At 41.8% G+C, this 25,558-nt stretch overlaps 1 protein-coding gene across 7 annotated transcripts; it reads right to left on the bottom strand.

Moving 5' to 3' along the window:
* Nucleotides 1-6: 6 nt before the first annotated feature.
* Nucleotides 7-25,558, bottom strand: myocd (myocardin). Of its 7 annotated transcripts, none has more exons than XM_080871926.1 (13): nucleotides 25,139-25,558; nucleotides 18,796-18,861; nucleotides 12,734-12,889; nucleotides 9,255-9,439; nucleotides 8,246-8,350; nucleotides 7,519-7,856; nucleotides 6,945-7,101; nucleotides 6,305-6,847; nucleotides 5,396-5,899; nucleotides 4,501-4,647; nucleotides 4,041-4,148; nucleotides 3,319-3,376; nucleotides 7-3,189 (listed from the first exon to the last, which is right to left on the bottom strand). In XM_080871926.1, the coding sequence occupies exons 1-13, from the start codon at nucleotides 25,191-25,193 to the stop codon at nucleotides 2,576-2,578; spliced, it is 3,036 nt and encodes a 1,011-aa protein (XP_080728052.1). In that variant the 5' UTR covers nucleotides 25,194-25,558; the 3' UTR covers nucleotides 7-2,575. The 7 variants fall into 7 exon arrangements, with proteins under 7 accessions (XP_080728052.1, XP_080728053.1, XP_080728054.1 ...); XM_080871927.1 differs by having other exon boundaries at nucleotides 7-3,111; XM_080871928.1 differs by lacking the exon at nucleotides 4,041-4,148.

Genomic DNA, 25,558 nt, shown 5'->3' with positions numbered 1-25,558 from the left:
GTTTATTGCTGTCTTTTTTTTGTAGTATACAGGGACTTGGGCAAGTCAGTGGCCAAGCAACATGGAAGCTTCTGTCAGATTACTTTTCTCTTAATTAGGGAAAATTATTTAAAAATTTGTCAAAAATAATTAAAAGGACAGTAATTGTTCTGACAACAGAAGACAGGAAATAAAGTATTAGCTTTGACATATACTGAAGCTGGGTAATAGCTAACATGTAACCAGAGAAGCCACTCAAGTGCAACACTTCATTTTAACAAACAAACAAACAAAACAAAAAACAACAATTTGGTCAACATGACATGAGAACCATGGTTACAGAGGACACGAATAATTGGACGAGGTTTATTAGCCAAGGAACTGAAGTCATAATTTTATATTACTGGAAATGACATACATCTTTCTAAGATCAAAACCATTTACATCTGTCTGTAAAATAGCTAGGTGGTAATGTTAGCATAAAGACTGGAATAAGGTAGAAACACTTTATGTAGCTAACGCCTACCAGCACTTCTGGTTCAAGTGTAAAAGCAAGCGGACTGCCGTTAAAAATTTGCTCAAGCATAGAACATGAATGAAGAGAAAATACATATTAGTAAAGTTTTCTGTCTCCTCGGGTGTTCTGAGTGGGAAAAAAAAAACATACAAACAAAATCTAGACTGCTAGTTCTGCTAGTATTAATTTTACTGCATGAAAAAAGTACTTTATTTTAGCATTTTGCTAATAAAACTTGTATTATGTCTAATACTCACATTAAATAGAACAAGTTTATGTGGAGTAAAGTTAATATCATATTTTCAAGTTAATGACCAATGAGCTAGCTAAGATAATGCTAATTTGGAAAAGACGGTGAGTACTGTGAACAATGAATGAAGCTTACTGGGTCTTTTGAGAATGAATGAACAGATGTAACTAGGAACATAAAACAGAAGTGCTGGTAGGCTGATTCTGTGATTTGAAGACAAAGCCACTTCGGTCTGTCCCCATCTGTCAGTCTTTATGCAATTTAGGCTAACAAACTGCTAGCCGTAGCTTTACAGTCAGCGGACAGATATAAAGGAGGTATGCAAGAAATTATACTTATTTATTAATTTTTAATCTAAGTTTTTAGGTGCATAAAAATGCATTTACTAATCAAAACTAAAACCTTATTTGGTTCTGAGTTTGTCATTCTCACCTATAACTACTGTGCATAATAGGTTTATCTCGGCTGGCTTTTGTGAAAGTCTATTCTTTATTAATATCCAGTATTCACAGTAAAAATTTGATTATATTACATCATCCTATTAAGTGCTAAGAATTGTCAATTACAAATCTTTTTTTTTTTTTTTTTAAAGTAAGTTAGGAAAACATGGCTTTTCAAAGTGGTTCTTTTACTTTGTATCACATTCTTAAGAGAACTAATAATGAAGAAATGTCAGTGATCGATAATGGTACTTTTTTCATACATCATATAGAGCCCCAATCTGTTTTAAAGGAATGTATAAATACAGGATCAACTATAAATACAAAAGCACAAAATAAATAAATGTAAATGGGAACAGAAATGCTGGCATTTTAATGACCAAAAAAGAGAGAGAAAAAACTAGATGTGAGCTTTACATGGGTGGAGCCATCTAAATCACATCAGTCAACAACTTCCAGGGGAGCAGTCATTTGATATTAAAATTTGGGAATAAAAAGCTTTTGCAAATAAGGCAGCATTTGGCTGCTGATATAAACTGATAAGATAATTCTTTTAAAGGTGTCATCCTGTGGATAATAGTGGAAAACAAATAAGTACAAAAAGATTCCTTCAAATGACCTAACCTATACACATATACTAAGCTCAAGCAAACTGTGACAAGTGTTTATTAAGCTAGAGGTGCACAGTGAATTAAAAAAAATCATATTTACATCAAATAATGAAGTGATTACAGAAAGCATTTGATTTGTTGTTTGTATGTTCTTCCACACCTCTGACATAATATGTAGACGGCAACTTATCTCTGTCAGTTTTGATATTTACAGTATGGCCATTACTAAGCAATCCAATTCACCTGTTAAGTCCTCTCTGGGGGTTTTTTCCAGTACAAATATATAACTCAAAGTACACAATGAAAGTCAAACTGTGTCTTCAAGTCAAAGCACTGATACTGTATTAAATGTTGGCGTAAAGTACTGTAATCAGGTTTTTAAGTTACATTAACGTTTCTTCTGACACTATGTCCGCTGTCATAAGTACTTGGTAGTTGTGCACATCAAGATCATGCCAAAAAGCACAAGGGCTTTAGTTTTTGAGTATGACGACAACATAAGAACCACATTTCAGTGAAGTGGAAAGGTTGGGATATGACAATTGTTCAATTTTCTGGCTTAGATTTCAGCTTTTGCATATCTGCTAATGGTTATACATTCCACTGGATCATAGCAAGGAGCAACACGTGAACATTTAAAGCTGTTAAGAACAGAATTAAATAGGTCTTTGGTATTGTCATAGCTAATATCAGAAGTCCGTGCAGCTAGTTGCAAGCTGGTGTCTTGAGTTCGATGGCTGGTATGCTGCTAACCAGCACTTTAGGGACAGTGTTGTTTTTACCAGTGCTCCAGGTGAAGGTCTGTGGCAGAGTTCAAATTAATGTCTGTTACATCCAGGAACTCGGCATTAAAAATGCTTGGTGCACTGGGTGGAGCAATGCTGAAGGCAGTGGCAGAACTGGGTGGTGTCAGGTCGAGCCATTCCATTGTCTCCCAAGCCGTCTCACTAAAGGTCATGCTGACCATTCCCTGCACCTCGGGGTTGGCGGATGCCTTACTGCCGATGGCCGAGAGAGACGTGTCCATCAGATCTCGGTTGCTCAGAAGTTTGTCCTGTTGTGGATGATGAGAGTGATGATGATTCTGAGGGCTGCTGTACCGATCAACCTCTCGCTTCCCTTCATCTTCCTGGCCCCCATCCTCTGCTGCCATTTTAAGAAGAGGTACCTCCCCTCCGCGGCCGACGGGACTGCCAAGCAGAGTGTCTGGGTGGCTCTCAGTGACGTGATTGGCTGCGTGGTCGTAAGGGAGCTGGTTGGGGGAGAGGTGCTCGTAATGTCGGTGAAACCACGGGATGAGGAGGCCGGGACACCCTGGGGACACAGTAATGTGAGGCATAACTTTGGTTACAGAGGACCTCTCCCTCTCTTCTCTGGCGTTAGCTGGCATCTCTTGAAGAGAAAGAGGAGAGGAGGGAGGGTCACAGCAGGTTCAATGTGTCAGGTAAGACTGTGAACAACGGGTAGTGATTTCAAATGCTTTCGTCTTCAGCCAATAGGATCTATAGAATGAATCCTTACCTCCACTCTCTATGAGCACATCCAAAAGCTCATCCATCTGCTGACTTCGGGTCAGTTGCTGTAACAGTAACAAAAAGCTGAAATTTTAAACACTTAAAAAACTGAATTGAATTTGTTGATTTTTTTTTAAAACTTTCTAGCTCCTAAAACGGGACTTGGCCCCTTTTACTAGCTTTAAAAGATAGAGGGTTTTTTTTGCTTGTTTCAGAGAAACAGAAATATTTTAATTGGCTTTAAAAAATTTAGATGTGCTTTATTTTGCTTTGCTGGCAAAATTAAGAAGGTAACAGAAATTTAGTTTTGCTCATAGTCAAAAATGTAGAGCTACAACAAGTGTTCTAATAATTATTAATTATTCACTAACCTTTTTATGTCTAAGGGGGAAAATCCCTTTTATGTGCAAACAAAACAATACATTTCACAACACTGTAGGCATTTTTTTTTACAGTTTAATATAATGAATAAAATATTTTGTCAACTGTAACAAATTTTTACATAATTATGATGGTTAAAAATAAAATCACTATAACGCTGTTGTCTATAAAAGTGCAGTGAACAAAGCGATGGATGAAAACAAAAACTACAACACAGATAAAAATAGAAGAAAGAAAAAACAAGACAGACCACAGGAGGAAGAGTGGAATGAGAGCAACGCCAAAAAAAGGTCAAATAAATTTCTGGCCAGCCATCTCTACTGAATTTTATCATGGATTTGAGTTTACCTGTTTGACTGCATCCTCATAGCATGGGGGCTGTCTTAAGTCAGATGCATCTGAATCTGAGCTACTGAAGGCAGGGGGAGGGACCTGGCACTTTGGCAAAACTGACATCTATATGGGAAATAGGTGAAAAGTGATATTAGTATATTATAGGGGGATTTACCCAAATTAGGCCCTCACGTTTAAAAAATCTCATCACAGTGAAAAGTTTACTCTAAAAAATGATTTGGCGTTGTCGTCTTGTAAAGGAAATGTCACTGACATGTCAAGGAATATATGATGAAAACTGATATGAAGTTATGACAAAATGAACTTCACAACAAAAGACAATAATACACAGAGACAGGCCACAAATGGAGAGAAGAAAGGAAAACAGTAACATACATGTGAGATGATTCAGCTGAAGTAAATGATGCTGATGTGACGATGCTGTAAAATGCTGGTCATGTGGATAGAAAATTACCTTTGGTTGCATGTTCTGGCTCTCAGCCTTAGCAGGGCTGCTGTTGTTGAGGCCACAGTCAGCTGAGCTGGGATAGACTCCCTGAAGACCTCTTTGGTTGGAAGGATAGGAGCAGTTTATAGGCGGACCGCCACTCTTTTGCTGCATCTAGTTAGCCAAAAATAAAATGCCCCAAACACGTTAGAAATCAACAAAAGAAGAAAAGACTAAAAAAACCCACCTAAACTAAAGAGAGCATATTTTGTATATGAAATAAATATTTACATATACTGTTTTGAACATGTTTTCAGAGATGCAGATGATGGGAAATTGTAAAAGCTAATGCTAGTTACATATGTTTCTGTGCTAGTTGGTGGCTGCCCACATTTAAAAATGTAGATAAGTATTATGTCGGTTTTCTTTAACTTTTATACTATAATATACATTTACTTATGCAGCCCACTGATGATGATGATGCCTAATGATTTTGGTGATCTCATGACAGCAAATACAGGAATATATAAATGCTAAAAGAAATCACAATAAAAATCAGAATATCCATAGAAAATAAAGAAATAGCAATATAAAGCTAAACAAACCTTGATTAGGTTATGTTTTTGGTAGCGTTTGTTTGCGTCCATATCATTCTTTCTGTCTCTAAACAGGATAGTTTGATAAAACTTCGTAGGGGTGTAAAGTGGGGTCATGTTAAAACATTGGTTAAATTATTGTCTCAAATCCACCATGGTCTTCAAGGTAAACATCTCAAAGTACATTAGAAGAGAACAAAGAAAACTAAATAAATATATATAAAATACAATACTATTCCCTTAAAAGTAAATACTGCTTCTTGTTTTAATTATATTATCTAATAGAAGTCAGTAAAATGGTCATTCTAAATATAAAGGCATCATACCTGCATGTTGCATGCTCTGTTGTTTCCCTGGGTGTGGGGGTGACTACAGCCATCCCTCCCCAGTTGAGGAGACAGCAGGTAGGGGTTGTTAGGAGATGAAGGCTGTGGGCTGCTGGAAGATTTTCTGATAGGAGAGTCTTGCGGTGAGCACTGTGGGCTGAGGAAGGTGGACATAGCGGTGGGGCTGCCAGAGGCAGGGCCTGTATCCATACACTGTGGTCCCCCGGGGACCCCCATGTTGGTAATGGAGGAACCGCAGTGTCCCATATCCTCTCTGCAGCTACCAGGAGGGCACTTAGGCTGTTTAGGGGAGGACAGAGGGCAGCTGGAGGACAAAGACAAAGGCTCCTGCTTGATAGTCACCCCAAAAAAATGCTGCCCCATCATGGCTGGTGTCTGGTGCTGCTGGTGGTGCATGGGAGGATGAGATGCAGGAGGGACCGTATCCTGTGTTGCTCCATAGCAACGTTTTCTCTTGTGGAGTTGCATCTTTAGCTCTTCAACCTAATAAGCATGATCACAGAGCATTCAATTTACAACTCAATACTTTATAAATAATAACATGATTGATTGTTGCATTAGTATTAGATGCTGCAGTTTCATGGCTGCCTATGACATAGACTTGATAAATGAAAATTAGCCTTCTTAACATCTCTACTTTACATCCACCTGTTGACTAGCAAAGCATGTAGTGGTAGGTTTAAGAGCTTGAAAAAAAGCAGACTTTTCACCTCTCATTCAAGAAGCACTGACCTATTAATTAGTGTGTAATCACATGGCCCAAGTTGTGAAAAAAGTCATGGGTCCAGCTTTTGGTTTTAGACCTGAGGAACCTCGGATGAGAGGTGAAATGCCTTCATTCTCTTAAGATCCACCATGAAGTGTTAGGAAGCAGAAACAGATCATCACCTGTCTCTGCTCCTGGTGCAATTTCCACGTCAGCTCCTCGATCACCTTCTGCTTTTCCACCAGCATCTTGTCTTTTTCGGCTTCTACACCATCCATACCACCAACCTCCCCCATCCTCTGACCTGCCCCACCCATGCTGCCACCTCCTCCTCCCCCAAAGCCATCCTCCACGCCGAGCTGGGCAGGAGATGGATGAAGGGCAAACTGTGTTGGCGAAGACATGGGCACATCGCTGAAGCTGTCGGGGAGTGAACCGCTGAGGGACAGCTCAGAGGAGGCCGGCGAGATGGGTGGGGTGGAGGAGGTGCTGGGGTACTGGTAATAGCCTCCCTGGGACAGAGCACTGGAGGAGGATGGGGACTGGTAGGAGGACAAGGACCCTGTGGGTGTGACAGGAAAGGTCATGGTGGTGATATCAGAGGATCCCGAGGGCGAGGAGCCGGTGTTGGAGTCTTTGAAGGGCCGGAGTCGCTCGATGAGGGCAGTCTTGGTGCCTGAGACAGGCATGCCACGAATACGCAGGTGCTGCCTCAGCTCTGAAACCTTGCAGGGCAAAAGAAAAAAAAGGAGAATAAAAAGGATTACATATGTATGTTAAGGAGAGAAGATTGTCAGAATGTTCCTCTCTAGTATCACCTACTTTTAGGTCATCCAGATTAGATGGCAGGGGCCCAGGTTTGACTTGTGCGATGTTGCTTTGGTTGGGGAATGTGTTCTTGACTGGAGAGGATGAGTTACTGTTGGCTGTGCTCGACGGGGCACTGGAACTACAAGCCGATAGTTGCTCACTGACTCCTCTGGAATGGAGCAATTGAAGAAGATTACCCAAAAGTAAATATATATATATATATTGATGAGCCAAAACATTCTGACTGCTTACATTGGTGGGTGCACCACATGTTACATGGGTCTGCAGTATGTAAGATGGTAAATTAAAAACTGGATCTCATATTTACTGATGCAGATGTAAGGAGTTTATTATTGTTCTGACATTAACCATGGCTCAAACCTACAGAAAGTAATCAGATCCCAGATTTCTTCCCTAATCTACATCATTTTAAAGTCTTTCAGTTCATGTTTTTTGTGCTATTTACTGTTTTGGATCACACTTAAGAGTAAGATGTAGCATTACTTTTATTAACCCCCCCCCCCCCCCTACACAAGTTTGCAGTAGATAATTTGAGGAGATTTCGTCAGATATGTTCTCTACTTACTTCTGGGTGTGAGCTGGTGTGTGGGGTTGATAGCTGAAAGTGGGCTGCCTCTGCTGAGCCTGAGACTGGGCTTGGGCCTGCGTCTGCGGAGTGTGGGTATGCGGATGTTGCGACTGCTGTGTCTGCGATTGCGCATGAGTGTGTTTCTGCTGGCTGAGAATCTGCAGCTGCAGGAAGAGCTGCTGCTGCTGGAGGAGTCGGGCGTAGGCCGAATCCATGGGTGGAGGGGACTTCTCTGCCTTCTGGTCTGGAGGAATGTACTGGTGGTACTTGAGCTTTTTGACTTTAGGCTTCACATCTTTGGGCTTCTTGTGACGGTTCTTGTCGGAAGATTTAGACTGGTGGTAGAGAGGACGAGAAAGTCTGAGTTAGGGTTAGAAATTCATTTGTTAAAGTTAAGAATGTAAATGGCCTGCATTTGTATAGCGCTTTACTTAGTCCCTAAGGACCCCAAAGCAGTCATTCACCCATTGGTGATGGCAAGCTACATTGTAGCCACAGCTGCCCTGGGGCGCACTGACAGAGGCGAGGCTGCCGGACACTGGCGCCACCGGGCCCTCTAACCACCACCAGTAGGCAAACATTGGGTTAGTATCTTACCCAAGTTCGATCCCAGGCTGCTCCAGGCTGGGATCGAACCACCAACCTTATGGTTAGTGGCTGACCTGCTCTGCCACCTGAGCTACAGCCAGGTGGCAGATGATAGTGAGTTTAATGACAAACTGACCTTGACGATAGCAGGAACAGGTATTGGGGGAGTAGTCTGGCTGTTGTTAGCACCAGAAAGCCCCTCATCCTGGCTTTGATCAGGGGGGTCTCTGCTTACACCACCCTATCCACAAATAAAAACAAAGTACATTTACTTTTCCATGCTGAAGTTAAAGAAATAATTACTAAAGTATAAAGTGTTTCAGTTTAGACGTAAAGAATAGTTTTCTTCTCGCTTCATTTGATAAACTGGTCTGTTGAGCTCAGTTTCACTCAAAGAGGTTTAACCTTGGAGTTGTTTTATCGTATCCACTCTACTGACAGACATCTGGTTCCAAACAATACTAAACAAGCACATGGCAGGATGTAATAAAAGTGAACGACTGTATTTACGCAGCTATTTTATAGTCTTTGGCAACTTTTTTGCTATTGTTGCCTTAGATTTCATGCATTTTGCTCTGACTGTATCTGTTTTCTTCTCATTTCTTCTTCATGATTATAAAGGTAAATTGAACAGACAGGGAGACTGCTTGACAGTTTATAATCCAAATAGAATAATTATCCCTAAAATGCTCATGTATTGATGTTTCCTCCGCAAAAGTATTCCAAAAAGCTTTAAACAAACCTTTGGGACTGACATGACGCACAGAGGGATGATGATTCAGTTGGAACATTTAAGAGGCAGAGGTCTAAGAGATATAAACAATTGTGTTCTGGCACAAATTTCAGTTGAGGGACCGTTTCTGTTGGTGACCGTTGGAATGAGGTCACCGTGAGTGAAAGGTAAGCAGCAAACATATAAAGGCAGCTGTGCCGCCAGCATGGCTCAGCATGCAGGAATGTGACACCTGCCTATGTCAACTCAGTCCAACAGTGGAAAACAGAGGATGTGCAGCTCACTCTGCTACCACAGGAGGGCAGCAGAAATAAACTGGTGGTAATCATAGCTGCTCAGTGTGGGAGCTTGAGTGAAAGAAATGGATAGAACAAAGGAGAGGAGAGGAGGCGTGTTTGTGTGTTTTTTTGACCTGTCGTTCACTGGTGAGGGCAGGTGAGGACGAGGAGGAGGCCGTACTGCCGACAGCCTCAGATGAAGGGCAGGCCGAACCCTGCGACTCATCACTGTGGTGCTGCTCTGGAGACAGACTCTCGCTGCTGCTGTCCTCCTCAAATGCATAGGAGTCCTCTTGCTTAGGGAGCTTACCATGGTTTACTGCAAGAAGAACAAAAACAGAGATACGTGGGGGTGTCAGCGATGTAATATCTATCAGCCTAGACCCCTTTTACACCTAGAAACAAAACAAAACAAAAACTGTAAGTGCACACAGAATGCATTCGGATCGTCTTCAATCTGCCAGGCGTGCGTTGTTATCAGACATAACAGAAATCTGCACAGTGTGACTACAGCCTAAAGGAAATGATCCACATAGAAACTTTAAAGATCACCTAACCTAACAGTGTCTAGCAGCATTGCTACAATTGACATGGGATGTACCATCTAACTCATTTGCATACTGAGACACACATCAGGGCTGTTACAATATTACTATGCTCAAAAAAATTCCACATAACATTAGTACAATCTGTGAAGAAAATTTGGAAAAATGTAGATAGGTGAATTAAACTAAAGTGCAAAATCTAACCAGAACTAAAAGCAAAGCAAGTATAAACTGTCACAGTCATCATCGATATACAATTATCACAAGACCTATGATTCAAGACGCTAAGAGCACATTTTAATAACCGAGCATGCTTCAATATGTTCCTTCCAGTTTTTTATAGCCTGGATATTACAGTTATTGAAACAGCCAATCAGTACTGCTGCCTCCAGCCGGCTGACAGTCAGACTTTACCACCAAACTACTTCATCTGCAATCTGAAACAGCAAATGACCAGTCGCAAGACGATTGTGTTCAACCTCAACCTGTTGTTTTAGTGGAAACGGTTCTCAGTTTAACACGCTGTTATGTTACTCCAGCACTGTATCTGTGGAGGTTCAATCATTCTGTGCTCTGTAGTTTTAAATACACCAGGCTTTAGTTACACGTGCTGCTGATAGGGTAAGACCTTTGTCCCACAAACCAAATGACAGCAGAATTTGTCCAAAGCGCCTTGAACACCATTTCAAGAAAACATTTCATTCAATCCACAAACCACTGGACCCTTTTCACATCTGTTTTTGTGAAACATTTTTTTTACCTGCTCCTTGGCTGATTGGATGCATACTGCATGCTGCACACAATGTATGTGAGCAGAGGTATTCACACACTGCCTGTCACTCACACCTAGTACAGCACTCAGCTCGGAGGTGTTACGCTGTGTGGGTAAGACACTCACACAACCACTTTACCTCTAGAACGCTCCTGATTGGCTGGCCCGATAGGGAACTCAGCTTTGATTGGGGTAGTTAAGAGCAACTATCTAATGGAGCTGAAGGGACAGAGCCAGGGAAGGAGGTGGTAAAGGCTGGAGTGTGTGTGTGTGTGTGTGTGTGTGTGTGTGTGTGTGTGTGTGTGTGTGTGTGTGTGTGTGTGTGTGTGTGTGTGTGTGTGTGTGTGTGTGCGCGCTGAGAGGTATAAGATTCTCTTTTTGTATCCAAACATGTGACAACCAGGAACAGATTCTGGTTTCCATCACAGTACCAGGTCCATTCTGTGCAACTCTATGACCTTGCAGTACACACAAACACACACTCGGCGAGCTTACTGCACAGCTTAGTAAATAGCATTGTCCTAAATGCCATTTCCTCCCACCTGTTCATGTTTAAGTCTGTAGGGAAAAACACCAACACGGTCTGTGTGTGAATTTACTCGGTGCATTTTCGCTCTGCTGCACAGTCCAGGACTCTTTAAGATAATTTGTTGTCACCGGGAGATTGAGTTGGCAGAATTACAGGAAATCTGCACGCCACGTACGCTTCCTCTTTTCACATGGCTGGTTTACAAGCTATGGCGGGTCAGGCAGTTTCCAAAATTACCGGACAGAGGTTGAAACAATCACTGGGAGTGTTATGTAGGGAGATATAGAGCTTTAAGGTGAGGGGTTAATGCTGCAGGCAAAGGGGGCGGGGTGGGGGTCACAACAGCCTGGTCCTGTCACGTAGTTTTGTAGGTGGCTGATTGGAGCCAGTCAGAGCACAGACAAAAGAGGGGGGGGGAGGATGAGCAGATAGGTCCAAACATACAGGCAGGTACGCCCACACATGTGGCAAAGGATGCACTCTACACGCACACACATCGCAGACTTCTAAAGAAAAAGGGTGGACCCAAATACAGCTGCTGTTCATCTCGATAAACGGAGATCCCCTTCTCCGGCAGAGGTATTATAAACCAGCTGACCGCAGCCTGCCGGCTCCTTTGTGCAACATGTTTACTGGAAGCTTAAGGAGGCAAACATAAAACCGCTAAAACACTAGAGTCGAAAGAAAACTCGCTGCACTGCTAAGAACAGAGAGAGTGAGTAACATGTTGGACCCAAACAGTGTGAGATGTGAGCGGCGTGGTGGGACAGCTCCGGCCCTGCGCTTCACGCAGTGCTAAATCTTTGTTTAAGCATACACGATGCACCGAAGAGCACTCCTCAAACACTTGAGTCCATAATAGACATTTGTAAATGCTGATTGCTAAGCACCTTTTTTTTTTTTTACATGGATTTTCTTTCTTTCTTTCTGGCTACAAACACAAATGTTCATTTTAACAGCCCTCATCCCTGTTAAGGCATTCAAATTTAATGTACAAAGAAGAATACTTTGATGCATAGGTGGTCCACTAATCAAGACCAGAATTCAAATTTTGACTTGAATAATGCATTTTGATATGCCTTACAAAGCTTGACTGATCAGAAAGATAAACAAGAACACATGGGCAGGTTGTGAAAAATGCTTGTTCAGATGGTTTATATCCCTCATATTTTGTGGTAATACCAGTGTTTTATTAATAGAAATAAGGAATAGTGATAGTAATTAATAGTTTTAGTAATTTTAGTGTTTAAAACAATTCCTCTAAAATTCCTGTGTTTCCTGAAACACTGTAATATTTTCCCAAAATAGACTTTGCTGGAGAGTGCAACATTAGCGTGGTTCACATATGCAAAAATAGACCAGGTTAAAATAAAGAGAAATATCATTGCTCATACCTATAAACTTGACTTTAGCACATGACTCTCCAGCACGAGAGAAAAACAAAAGGGGTTGTGATGCATTGAAGACTCTGATCTGTGCAGACCCTTTGAAGGTCTTATCATTTGGAATAATCCGTTTCTCCTGTTAGAAGACTAAACGATGTGACCGACGTAGCAGTGCAGTCCACTCAAGTACAATGCTCGTTTGAGTAGCTTACAGTCTGCCTCATTAATGAGTACACACAGTCTGTCAGTTAGAAGGGCCCTTTTACACAAAACAAACTCTACACCTAAACTTTAGTTCCAAACACACAAGCATATAAACGCACAGGCTAAGGCGGGTGTTAAAGTCGGGTTACACCACGTGGCGGCGTCTCTCCACTGATACCTGTCATCGTGATGGCAGAGTCTAGGGGAATGATATTCTTTTGCACCAGCTCCATGGGCCCTGGCCTGAGAGCCAACTTCTTATTCAAGTCCTCGGCGAGCTGGGCTCGCTTTAGCCTCAGCTGGGCTTCCAGATTGGAGCCGCCTGAGGCCGGGTCTGGATAACACAGAGCAGGACCACAACATCAACGACATGGGACACACCAGGGAAACACTACACTAAAGGAGTGGAGAGTAATGAAGTACATGCTTAAAAGTATATTTTTATGTTTGCAGTTGAAAGTATACTTTGATATAATGCACTTTAGCCGTGATCACAAAGATCCTTAATCCATTTGTTTGACAGTGACTCTTATTACTTTTAAAGATTTAGATGGTCTATGTTGTCCAGAATAACTTACACCGATCATGCATAACATTATGACCACCTGCGTAATATTGCCCGGTCTGCCTTAGCCTGGTAAAACAGCCCTGACCTATTGAGGCATGGACTCCACTAGACCCCTGAAGGTGTGCTGTGGTATCTGGTACCAAGTTGTTAGCAACAGAATTTGGAGGTCAAGTCAACTCAAACTTGTGCTCCTCAAACCATTTTGCTTTGTGGCAGGGCGAATTACCAAAGTTTTCCCAGCAGGACATTTTCCAAAGCATCACACTGCGTCCGCTGGCTTCCCTTCTTCCCATAGTGCATCCTGGTGTTCAGCTAATCAATGCACACTCCAGACTGGGAGCCTCCCACAGGAGATGCTCTGACCCAGTCGTCTAGCCGTCACAATTCGTTCCTTCTCAGACACACTCAAATCCATACACTTGTACATTTTTCCTGCTTCTAACCAATCAACTTTGAGGACAAAATGTTCACTCGCTCCCTAATATATCCACCCCAGTAACAGGCGCCATGATAAAGAGATCATCAAAATGTTATTTACTTCACCTGTCAGAGCGAATTATGGTATGCCTGATCAGTGTATAATGACTCCATAAGCTAGTTAATAATGGCTCCACCTTACCCTGATACTACATGCTAACATGAAAAGATCTCTGATAAGTATGCAGTAACGATTTTGAGCATCTTCCAGATATAACTTTCAAACAATTCTGAACTAATGTTGAAATTCATTTAAAAACAAACCATATAACCCGATCCTTCAATACACCGTTACTGCGGTCATTTCTTAGAGGATTCAGGTAACTGACAGTGTCACTGGTGATCTATAAGTGGGATAATGTCCTGCAATTAATGAGCGTGGGCTCTGTGTCTGCATTTTTATGCAATCCTTCTCCTCCTCTCCACCGTTCGGTGTGTCTGTTCTACGACTATAAACACAGATGATTTCTTCGCGTCTCAAGAGCAAGCTGTGAGAAAGCACAACTTGGCGGTTAAGCTGGCACACTTCCACTGCCCTACTTGAAAGACAAGTTGAGGTCACAAGGCTGTTTTTCAGTAGCAAAAAGAAAACGTTGCATTTTAGGAATGCACCTGCAGCACACCACGAATTCATAACAGCAGATCTGCTTTTCCTGTACGCAGAGAGATTCTGCTCATAATATTTCTACACTTTTCCTTCTTTCCTTACAGAACATTTACCTGTAACTTGATTGGGGTATTTTTATAACCACGTATGGATGACAACTGTGATATTTAAAAATATTATATCAATAATGTCAGTAATTATAAGAATATGGCAAATAACTCTTTGTGTATGCTTTGTTAATACAGACTTTAGTTTTTCGTCTTATTGTGAATGTTGTCGTTACAACACCCACAGTAACCAAAGTTATAGATGATGTTTAGAAGTAACAAACTACAATAATTTTGAAGTGATATCAGGGCTTTTTCCTCATCTGTTTATTAAATTCCAGAGTAAAATGGTCTTCCATTTAAACCTCTGTTCCCTTTTTAATCATATCATTATTAATCTACACACTTCTGCATTCAGCTGCTATCTCCACACTTCTTTTATCCTTCAATAATCAATATTTACATTTTGGATCAGCTGTAATATCAGTCCAGCTGCTTTTACTCCTAGTACAGTCTGAATACTAGAAAAATAAATGGAGAGGCTCTAATTAAAGGGTTGCAGTGGGTAAGATTTTCAACTTTCTACAATCTATCTCTGTTAAATCCTGGATAAATAATCAGGGCCAGAGCTAACCTGGCTTGGCCTACAATCTGTCCGCAGCACTTGCAGGACTGATTACCAAGCAGTGCGGAGAGCGCACCAGATCAGTTTGATTATCTGAGTCCAAGAAAGAGCAACAGCACTTATTTGGTCAAATATAATTTTAGTGGGATATTTCAGAGGGATGACATAGGATCCAGCGCCAACAAAGAAATGAATGATACTGAGCTTTGTGCTGGACAAGTTAGAGAGAGTATTAGTGTCTGATGAAAAACGGATCTGAAATGTAATGCTTCAGAGGAAAAATGGGTTTCATCAAAATCAAGATTAATGTTCAAATATTAGGCATTTTTAAACTTTAGATGAAGCAAATATTATGCTAAAGATCTCAGTCAAAATAGACATCTATCAATCTCTGACAAAAGAAGACGAAAAAAAGGAAGAGGCAGACGTTACTAAAACAGGATGAATGAGAAAGGAAAACACAGAAAGAAGGAAGGAGCAGCATCAGGAGGTAGAGAATAAAATCTCTGGCTCTCTTCCACAGCATGTCTTTATCCTGTCTTCCTTCTCTCACCCCAACTGGTCATGGCAGATGGCCCCGCCCCTCCCTGAGCCTGGTTCTGCCGGAGGTCTCTTCCTGTTAAAAGGGAGTTTTTCCTTCCCACTATCGCCAAAGTGCTTGCTCATAGAGGGTCATATGATTGTTGGGTTTTTCTCTGTATGTATTATTCTACGGTCTACCGTACAAATATATAAAGCGTCTTGAGGCGACTGTTGTTGTGATCTGGCGCTGTATAAATATAAATAAAATTGAATTGACTTGAAAATAAGAAAGAAATATGTTAAAAGAGAGGACAATGAAGTAGATTAAGAATGATTATCATTGTATGTTAGAAGTTTTGATACTTCCAGAAAATGAAGAACATAAAGAGCAAAAAAAAGAAAAATATTCAACACAGACAAATTCTGAACTCAAAAAGGGGAGGGACAGGAAAAAAGGTAAATTTAATTCAATTTAATTATATTTGTATAGGACCGAATCACAACACAGTTCTGTATAATTGTAAGGCAAAGACCCTACAATAATACAGAGAAACTCCCACAATCAGATGACCCCTTATGAGTAAGCACTTGGCGACAGTGGGAAGGAAAAACTCCCTTTTAACAGGAAGAAAGCTCTGGCAGATCCAGACTCATCTGCAGTGGGGGTTGGGGGTGAAGGGATGTTAAAATAAAAAAACAAAAAAACAAAAACAATGTTGGGAGCATGAAAAGGAGCAGAAAAGAAGAAAAAAGAGATTCGATTTGAGTAGAAGGAAAAACACTGAGGTGGGTAATACAGATGATCCGCTGTGGCTGCACGCCCCATTCCTCTGAGAGAGAGTGGAGAAGCATCAGCTGCTGTCATGGTCACGTCGGCGTTATCGTCTGTTTAGAACTTGGCCTGATGCGACTGCGCTGGTCTAATGTAACATGATCGGGTGAGTCTGAAGCTCACTTTTAAACATACAGTGCTCTTTAAACCTACTGCAGTACATTTAACTGCTGACTGTCATGCGTAAACACTACACAGAGAGGTTTGGTGCATTAGCTGGAATGATTCCTTTTGTGGTTCCATCCACTGAGGATTAAAGTCCTTCTGCTGTGGAAATGAACATTTTAAAGCAACAGAGAGCACAGTAAACCTGCAGCTACGGGCCTGTTATCTTTATGGGGAAATATTAGATTGTATGTGTGTGTCAAGTCAGACCTGTGGCCAGCAGGCAGACAGTGTGTGCTCCCATGCAGGCCACACGCCAGTCGGGCCCGAGAGGCCGTGGCGGATTCTTGAATAGTCTAATAAACACCAGATGTTCCCTGGGTAATATATACACAGACCCTGTGCCGTGTCCATCTCCCCCGAGCAGGAATAACACAGCCAGGCAGAGTCAACCAGCATCTGAGGGATCACATCGACAGCAGCAGAAGCGGCAGTCGCAGGAGGAGGAGGACGTTGTGCCCTCCTCAGAAATGCCGGATTTTTTTTTGGGAGGACGGATGATGTTTTGAAGAACGATAAGACATCTAGTGTGTGGGTGTATGACAAACAGCACAAATACGAGTCCTTGCAACGTCTCTCAGATCTGCACCACCGCCTGCAATCAAGAGATAAACAGCCAATTGAAATTTCTTTTTTAAAAGAGTGCTTGGAGCCCTGCTGGCCAATTGTGTTTCTCGTTGCTGCCTTATCTGTGACAGACTCCTAGAAACTGATAGGGGCTCGCCGGGCCCCTGGATTCCGTTCCCCCGCACACTTACCAGAGGTTTATCTTGAGGCTGGAGCCTCTGTGAAATGGCGAACGGTGCCAGAGATATCATTCAACAAATCCCCAGCCTGTAGTCCAGGTCACCCGGTCCCCTTGTTGTTTCTACATGCAAGGAATCGAGGGGGGGACAAAACCAGCTTGCTTGCATGGCTCACTAATTCCATGTTTCCCGAGATGACTTACGAGATGCTTTAAAGTAACAGGAATAGATAAAAATCTCGATTTTATGAGTAGCTGTCTGCTGTGTTGTAATGTCGCACACTAAACAAACTACTTTCTCATGAATATTTGAAATTTATCTCTCGCGTGGCGTGTGTTGGCAGTCACAGCTAACCCGAAAAGCTGCAAACATCCACTAAGCTGACCTGAAGAAAAGGAGGGAACATCAATCGCAGCAAGGGTGAAGATTTAAGAGGTTGCTCAGTACAGTCAGGTCTATGTGTTCTCATCACTATGACTGACGTGCTCTTAAAAGCACAAAGCCTCTTTATTGTAAATGCGGCCTGCACGCTCAGTTGTTGTGTTTGGGCATGCCTCTCAGCGCCGGGCTGTAAACAGGTGCCACCTCTTGTGAATCTGGCCTCCTAAGCTGTTTCTTCTGAGGCCGAATGTCCTCTTCCAGCACAAGAGCATTCCTCGGCGGTCACTTACAATCTTGTCTGCCTGTTCTCGGGCTGCAGCCACTATCTGGCCGTCTCTTTCTCCTCTGCTCTGTAGCATAAAGCCACCTGCTTTCCTTGGTTCTGGATTTATTCATCTCCACTATCTAGATATGTGCTTTGTTGTGTTTTTGCTGCCTGTTTCATTTTGCTTTCTCTCTTTAATACGGCTGGATTCATGTTACACGTCCATCAGTAACATATATGTACTGTGAAAAATTGTCCATGAGACTGTGGATCTCTTTCTTTTTGTCTCTCTTTTGACTAACAGCTGGTATCTGTTTTTATAGTTTTCATTTCAGGCCTACATCTAACTATTTTTTTTCCCTTTTCTCTTTAAATGTCAAGCAGTATGTCAGACTCAAGGATCCGATGCATGTGAAACTCGGGCAGTTGGTGCTTCTCACAACCTCATTCCTGGATTTTCAAAATAATACTGATTGAGCCAAGGGGACCTAGGGCAAATTTGAAAAATGCAGTAACTGCTCATATTTCCCACAGTGAACTGCGCCATCCACCACACACCCGAGGACAAAGCACACAATATTTGTTTTTTCACTGCTCTAAATTATTGAAAAAAAAACCCCCAAATTAATTAAAAACAGTTTTAAAGCTCACTAATATTTTTGTTGGTAATGGAACAAGTCTAATGTTAAAGGAGTGCCTCACATAAATGAATGTAAAAAATTCAGTTACCTATCAACCTCGTATTTGCATGGAAGCAGAACACTCATTTATCTTTTGGACAGATAAAACCTACATTATTTTAACAGCTAGACAGTCAGGGGAACTGACCTTTCACCTCTGTATCTAATTGCTAATTGGGACAAGTGTGATAAGTTGACATGCTTGAGTTTCTCACACTTTTTCCCTCTGACTGTCTGACTCACACTTAAGTCTGAAAGCATGTAAGTACATGTGTGTGTGTGTGTTTGGATGTGCAGCAGCTCCATGTTGGAAGGTGTTACTCACGAGGCATGATGCCTTGGTCTGCCAGCTGCTCTCGTGTCCTCCTCTGCTGAAGTCTTAACTGTAGGACTAAAGTTGGGGGTAGGAGGAGGAAGAGGAGGACAGATAAAGAGCGAAGGTGAGAAAGAGGTATGGAGAGACAGGAGAGGGACAGAGAAAAAGCAGGAAGAGGCTGAGAATACAAGCCATTTAAATCGGTATTTCAGAATGAAACTTAAAGTCGAATTAGCATAGTTTTAGTCTGTCTGTGGGCTGGAATGAAAAGCTACCAGCATTCAATTTGTAGTCATTGAACAGATGCACATGGACACATACGTATGTGCACATATGCATACAGAAAACACACACAAAACAGCGCAGCTTGCTCACAAATATTTCTGTGAGCAGGATGTAGGGAATGATAAACACAGCTCCTGGCTTTTAAACAGATCTGCTCTGCAGTGTGTGGTCCACAGCATGTGCACACGTTTCACTGTGCCCTGCATGTGTGTGTGTGTGTGTGTGGGGGGGGGGGGGGGGGGGGGGGAGTCTAGGTGGGAGTTTAAGGTCATAAACATAGAAACTCCTCAATGTCTGTTGGTTGAGTGCGTCTGTGATTTTGTTGCTTTCTCTTTCTTTCTTTGTCTGTGTGTGTTTTCCCTCCCCAGTATTATCTGAAGGTCTCCCGGTCAGATCCTGGATCCGACACATAAGTATGAAATGTTCCCTTTTCCCTGCACGGTCCTAATCATTTTCTGTCTCCCCTATTGTTAATTATCTCACTCAGGTGGTTTATATTCACGCAGCTCTGGCTGCAATCACACGTTTTATGAATTTCTTCCAGCCTTCCAGCTTTGATGTCATGTAACAACTTTCTTAACAGTTTGACTGTGTGTCAGCGAGCTCAGGCGCCACATCACAGGTCTCTCATGGGAGAGCACCTCAATTATGTAATATCAGGCCCTTCCCTTCATCTGACATCTGCTTTCGTTTACAGCGAGGGGGTCGTGACCTGCCGGTCGCGACATCCCAAAGAGCAAATGAAGGCATTAGTTGCCGATTGGAAGCTTACCAAAACATGTAACCGATACAATTTCTGACAAGGAAAAATGAGCACTTTCCTGCATGCAAATGTTGTCTCTTCTTTTTTAAGACCAGGTGACAGATGGAATGTAACTATAGCTAAATGATTTTTTATTCAACAAGCTTGCACTCATTTGAATCTAAAAATAACAGTTTAAGTTGAACAGTACTGAGGGTAGCTAAGTCCTTGTAAAAGCAACATTTTCGTTTTAAAATTTAGCACCGCCAGTAAGCCAGTAATGTAACAGTAACCCTTAAAGCATTCATTTATACTTATGCTATGAATCTATGTAGTTAAATGTAGCCTACGCAAGTAGCTGATAGCATTGCCAGAATTTACCAAAAACACGTGACATAAAAGTTACAAATGGACGTTGTATTTTGAGTCAAAAAAGTATTTGTTCCCCAAGGAAAACATGGCTGAGGAGGGATTTTGGCCCACTCCTTTTTATAGAAACTCTTTTTTTTCTTGGCTGCTGCACGGCAGCTCAAAGCTTCAGCTCCCTCTACAGAATTTCGGTAGGATTGAGGTTTGGAGACTCCACGAACATTATCAGAGTTATGGCTGAGGGAAGGACGTTCTTGTCTAAGATTTTGTGATACACGGCCATCGGTTGGCCCTTCAATGTGTTGAAGTTGTCCTCCACCCTTAGCAGAACAAGAGCCCCAGAACATAATGCTTCCACCTCCATGCTCGACTGTGGGGATGATGTTCTTTCTGTTATCCTCTCATCCTCCAAACACAGCAGGTACAGTTGATGCTAAAAAAAAAGAGCTTGACTGTAGTTTCATCTGACCACAGCGCTGTCTCCCACGCCTTCTTTGCATCATTTAGGCGTTCACAGGCCTGTGCATGCGTGTTCTTGAGCAGGGGCCCCTTGCAGACGCTGCAAGATTTCAGCCCATTATGCCGTAGTGTGTTACTAATAGTATTTTTTGGTGACTGTGGTCCAACCGTCTTCATATTATTAACAAGCTTCTCCTGTGCAGCTTCACCTCATGAGACAAGATCCTGCATGGAGCTTCAGACTGAGGGTGACTGATGATGTTTTTATATTTCTTCCAACAGTTGCCACCATCTCATCAAGCTTCTTGGTGATGGTCTTGTAGCCCATTCCACCCATGTGTCCCTGTCTAGGGACCCTGTCCAGGGACACGTGGTAGCTCTTTGGTCTTGACCATGGTGGTGGAGAGGTTAGAATGGAAGAAATTGATTCTGTGACAAGTGTAATCTATACACGTAATGCGCTGAGATCAGACTGATTACAATCTGTGGGAACCAGAATTCTGTCTAGATCGTAGGGGATCAAATACTTATTTCACTCAGTAACTTGCTATTTTTATGCATTGTGTTTTTTCTGGATTTTTGGTTGATATTCTGTCTCGATTAAAATGACAGTCGTGAAAATTAAAGACTGTCCATTTGTTTGTAGGAAACTTACAAATTTAGTAAGGGATCAAATAATTATTCCCCCTTCTATATATGCTTTAGAAAAAGGGCTTTAAAAAATAAAATAATTTCATTGTCAGACAAAAGACAGAATAACTGTTATTGTGAGCTGAAGAAACTTCCTCTTTGATTTTTTCTCTTCAAAAGCAGATAACCTGTGAAACTTTTAGGAGAGAGTTATACGCCTGAAACATTTGTCAGAGATCAAATATGAACAAATTTGATTTAAACACAGCATTATATGTATTCATAAAAATTAACAACAAACAAAATGAACAATGAACAAAATGACTTACGGAAATCAATGCGCTATCCAAACATCATGTCATGATACCGGGCTAACGTAACAATCAGCCTGAACAGCCTGAATCTGGTCGTACGTGCAAATTTTGTCTCTAATTTTCTTGGAAAAAGCCAGGTGAAACATCAGCTGCTCTTTATTATGTTCACTGACAGGTTATCAATAATTGTGCTTGGAAAAGCACAGCAGCTGCCATGTAATCTGCTCTTTCTCCCCAAAAGCTTTGCTGAGACCAAAGACTCGCTTGTCCTGATTGCAGAGTATACATGTTATAGAAAGTGGGCCAGAGCCAAGCTATGTAATCACAGATCACTGAACCATACTACGCCTCTCTGAATGTTGACTTTGAAACTGAAGACACTTGTTTTAACTTGGGCTTTCTTGACAATAAAGGACAGACAAACCCAATTTTTCAGATTTATAGTGCAAATAAATTGTCATTTGGCTTTGGTTTGCACCAGTGAAGTGCTGATAATTGCACAAGCCAGTTGAGTGATACTGTGATTTATTGTTCTGTGCCTCACACACTCACAGCCACCGCACTGAAGAAAGAACAAAAAAACAAAACAAGATAATAATAACACCTCACTTTTACACTTAAGCTCCAACACTGGTTGCATTTGTTACATGAATCCTCCTGAACTTTCCCTTAGTGCAATCAGGAATGTGTTCACGACAGATATATGGGTGTAACTGTATAACTTGTAATAAACAGGTATTCCTAAATGAAGTATTACGTTTATTTTAGTCTAATACCTCTGCATAAAGTGAAAATCCACCTTAAAACACAACTGGCATATTTTATTTCTACGGTCTTGGACAGTTGGAGTCAGGTTTGCGAATGCGAGCCAGGACCTGTGTGGAGGAGAGCCAACGCTCCACCATTAAGGTACAGTTTCTGGAGCGGCTCCATTGACAGTGAGTCATAGTGAAGAGTGGGGTAATAAGGACATTTGGATGTATGTTGAAGAAGGCGAAAAAAAATCTCACTTGCGTTCAGAAACACAGGTAAGTGCTTTTATGTGTCGCCAGACTGCAAATCATCGTCAGCAGAGCGTGTTGTGGGGTAGTCTCTCATTTCGTAACTTATTACCAGCTTTGTCAGAAGAGACAAGAATTCTGCTGCAATTTTACCTGGTGACACGTTCGTTATAGCACAGCATTATAAATGCAAGATGAGACTAATTTAGTGCTAGTGTAGTGCAGCATTTAACATTAGAGATTTACTAAAAGAGAAGCAAAAGTGTTTTTTTCTACAAAAAAAGTAAAAGTGTTTTTTAAAATGTTATTGTAGGTTATTATAGCAAATTGTTGTTTTTTTTTATATCATTTAACTAGTGATTCTTACTTACAGCCTATTCTGATCACTTATTGAATAATACTTCAAAATAACTGTTGCAATTAGCGCCTGGAGGAGTCTCATGAAGGCTCTAGAACAGCGATAATTTCTTCAGTACGGACTTTCCTAAACAAAGAATAAACCCACAAATTTTGTCATGTGACTGCCTGCATGGTATGCTTATCCATTTAGTGCAGACTGCTGGTTCCTCCTGTTTTTTTTAAGCTAAGTTAATAATTTCTTTTTTGTTGTTGTTTATTTTGTTCTTTTTTTTTGCTGTGGGTCAGATGGATTTTTTTATTTTTTATAGATGACACCGGTGGAGTGAAAGGCTTATTCTGCTTTTAACTGATAAACTCACAGATCATATTTCAAACGTGACAAATACCACATCAAATGTTTGCCAGCTCAGAAAAGAACATCAAACTAAGTTTCCTGTTTTACTATTTCGATTTTCTCGGTGATCCAGGTTGAAAACATCCAGCGTGTTTATGTTTTATACATTTGGGATCAGAAGTGAAAATGGGTCTGAAATAGTTATATATTAAAGACAGCACATGTATGCACTGCTGATTTACATATGGTTAACATGTGGCACTGCATTTGACGTCTCTGTCATAATATTATGCAATGGCCTTGAGCTTAAGAGCATGGACTGTGGTCATTTGAGCTCTAAATCAAATCAGCATGAGAACTCGTCAGTACCTCACACACTCAGATTCGGCGCTCCGTGGGGAGCACTTAAATGAGATCTTTATCTTTCCTTTTAGCTTCAACCATGCGGTAGCAGTTCCCATGGCTTTGATTAGTTTGATTGTCATTTAAGCATGGTGCATAGGAGTGACAATTGCTGTGTAGTGTAAGTCAACGTACTTCATGTTAAAGAAACTGTAAATCCTTGACAGCAGATCATCTTCGACTTCCCCCTGCCATCAGCAGTTATCACAGAGACATTTACGGGCAATTTTACTTTGCTTACGCACAACATTTCACTCATGCGCTCATAAATGAGCTCAAGCAGTCGCTTTTATCAGGCGGCATTAACTCCTGTGACTGTAATATCAAGCAAACTTTGGCATAAGGACAATATCTCTACATCTGTGTTGTATTATAACAAGCTATAGCACAAGGGTTAGAGCAACACAGACCCTGAGCAACCTTCATGAAAAGCCTTATGCTGCTTTTGAATCCAGCCTCTCATGCTCCCCAGAGCACCGGGGGTCATTTCCCACCCTACTGATGTGCTCTAAACAAATCAAAGGAAAAGCATCATTTAGCCTGCCATTTCTGGAACGCAATTACAGCTCACAGGCACACTGGAGGTAGCAACCAGAGTCACTACAGCCACCGCTTTGAAGCAGCTGCTTTTTGAGTGTAGAACAAGCTGAACAGCTACGATCAGTTGCAATTTCCTCAGGGAGGTGGCAGTGTTGCTCAGACTACAAACACACTGAAAACACACACGTGCGAGCTTAGACAAAGTATGTTCAAACTAAGGAAAGTGCGTGTGGGAATAAGAAAGTGACGGAATTAAGGAGTCTGTGTACGTGAAGGAAACAGATGGATACAAATCCCCAACAGCTGATGTGTATTAGAAGGAGTTTAAGTCAGTGCTGTAGTCCAGACCCTTCCTCCCGCTTTGATATACTCAGGTACACGCAGCTTCCAATGCAGCCATATTTAGATAACCTTTGACCTCTAATCTCTTTTTATCAAAGCCTGAAAACGACAGTGTCTGACTGGCTTTCCTCAGCAGCAGCAGAGGGTTAGTGACTGGGACTGAACAAGTGCACTAACCTGTCTGAAACATCATTCTCTCTCGTGTCATTTACAAGGAGTTTGATGGACATCACGTCTGTAAATCCATCATACTGTGACAGAGTGACGGGAAGCTTTCTGACTCACGCCGACCGAGCTCTGCTATTCCTTGTGCCATCACATGCCAGCACTGTGTATTACACACACCTGTCACTCGGCTGCTGTTACTGAGGAGCACATTCTGAGTATCAACACAACTCATCCGCGAAGACAGACGAATGACACAACGTACGGAGAATTGTTTTCAAATGCTGTTGGCAGACAAACTGTTTGTGCGGCTTCTGAGAATAAACACAGCTGTACACAGAAAGTGTTCATAAGTTGTGACAGAACAGAGAAGCAATAAAAGTCACGTTTCAGTCATCACTGGACTTACCCGATCTAAACTTGCTTCGTATTAGTATGGAGTGTTCAGAGCCCAGGAGAGTCATAATGCTTACAGTACAGTTCCAGTGTTCAAAAGTTGCAAAATAGCCACGCACACTCAAGAAGCAGTGACACTTTGACCCCGACCTCTGAACCCCACACTGAGACGAGACCCAGAGCTGACCCAGCCTGGCTCATCAACAGATCTAGAGGAAAAGTGGCACAGCAAAAAACAAAACCAAAACAAAACAAACACTGGCTTTCTTGTCTTTCTCTCAGCCAGCGTGCACACCACCAGCAGCAGCCTTCCACTCTGCCTGCTGCTTTCTCTTCTCCGCTCACTCTCCCCCCGGTAGCTGATGTGGGAGTGTGTCTGTGAGTCTGTGGGCCTGAGAAAGCTTTGGTCCCATCTAGCTGTGAGATCTGAGCA

This window comes from Rhamphochromis sp. 'chilingali', assembly GCF_963969265.1.
Source record: "Rhamphochromis sp. 'chilingali' genome assembly, chromosome: 22".
In the NCBI taxonomy this organism is placed as follows: domain Eukaryota; kingdom Metazoa; phylum Chordata; class Actinopteri; order Cichliformes; family Cichlidae; genus Rhamphochromis; species Rhamphochromis sp. 'chilingali'.
This window is presented reverse-complemented; position numbering and strand designations above follow the sequence as displayed.

Bases quoted from the DNA above. Each gene is read 5' to 3' on its own strand.
- myocd (XM_080871926.1), bottom strand. From the start codon at position 25,193: ATGACTCTCCTGGGCTCTGAACACTCCATACTAATACGAAGCAAGTTT. The intron at 18,862-25,138 runs GTAAGTCCAGTG...CCCCAACTTTAG, and splicing joins ACGAAGCAAGTTTAGATCGG to TCCTACAGTTAAGACTTCAG. The intron at 4,648-5,395 runs GTATGATGCCTT...TTGGCTAACTAG, and splicing joins ACAGAGCATGCAACATGCAG to ATGCAGCAAAAGAGTGGCGG.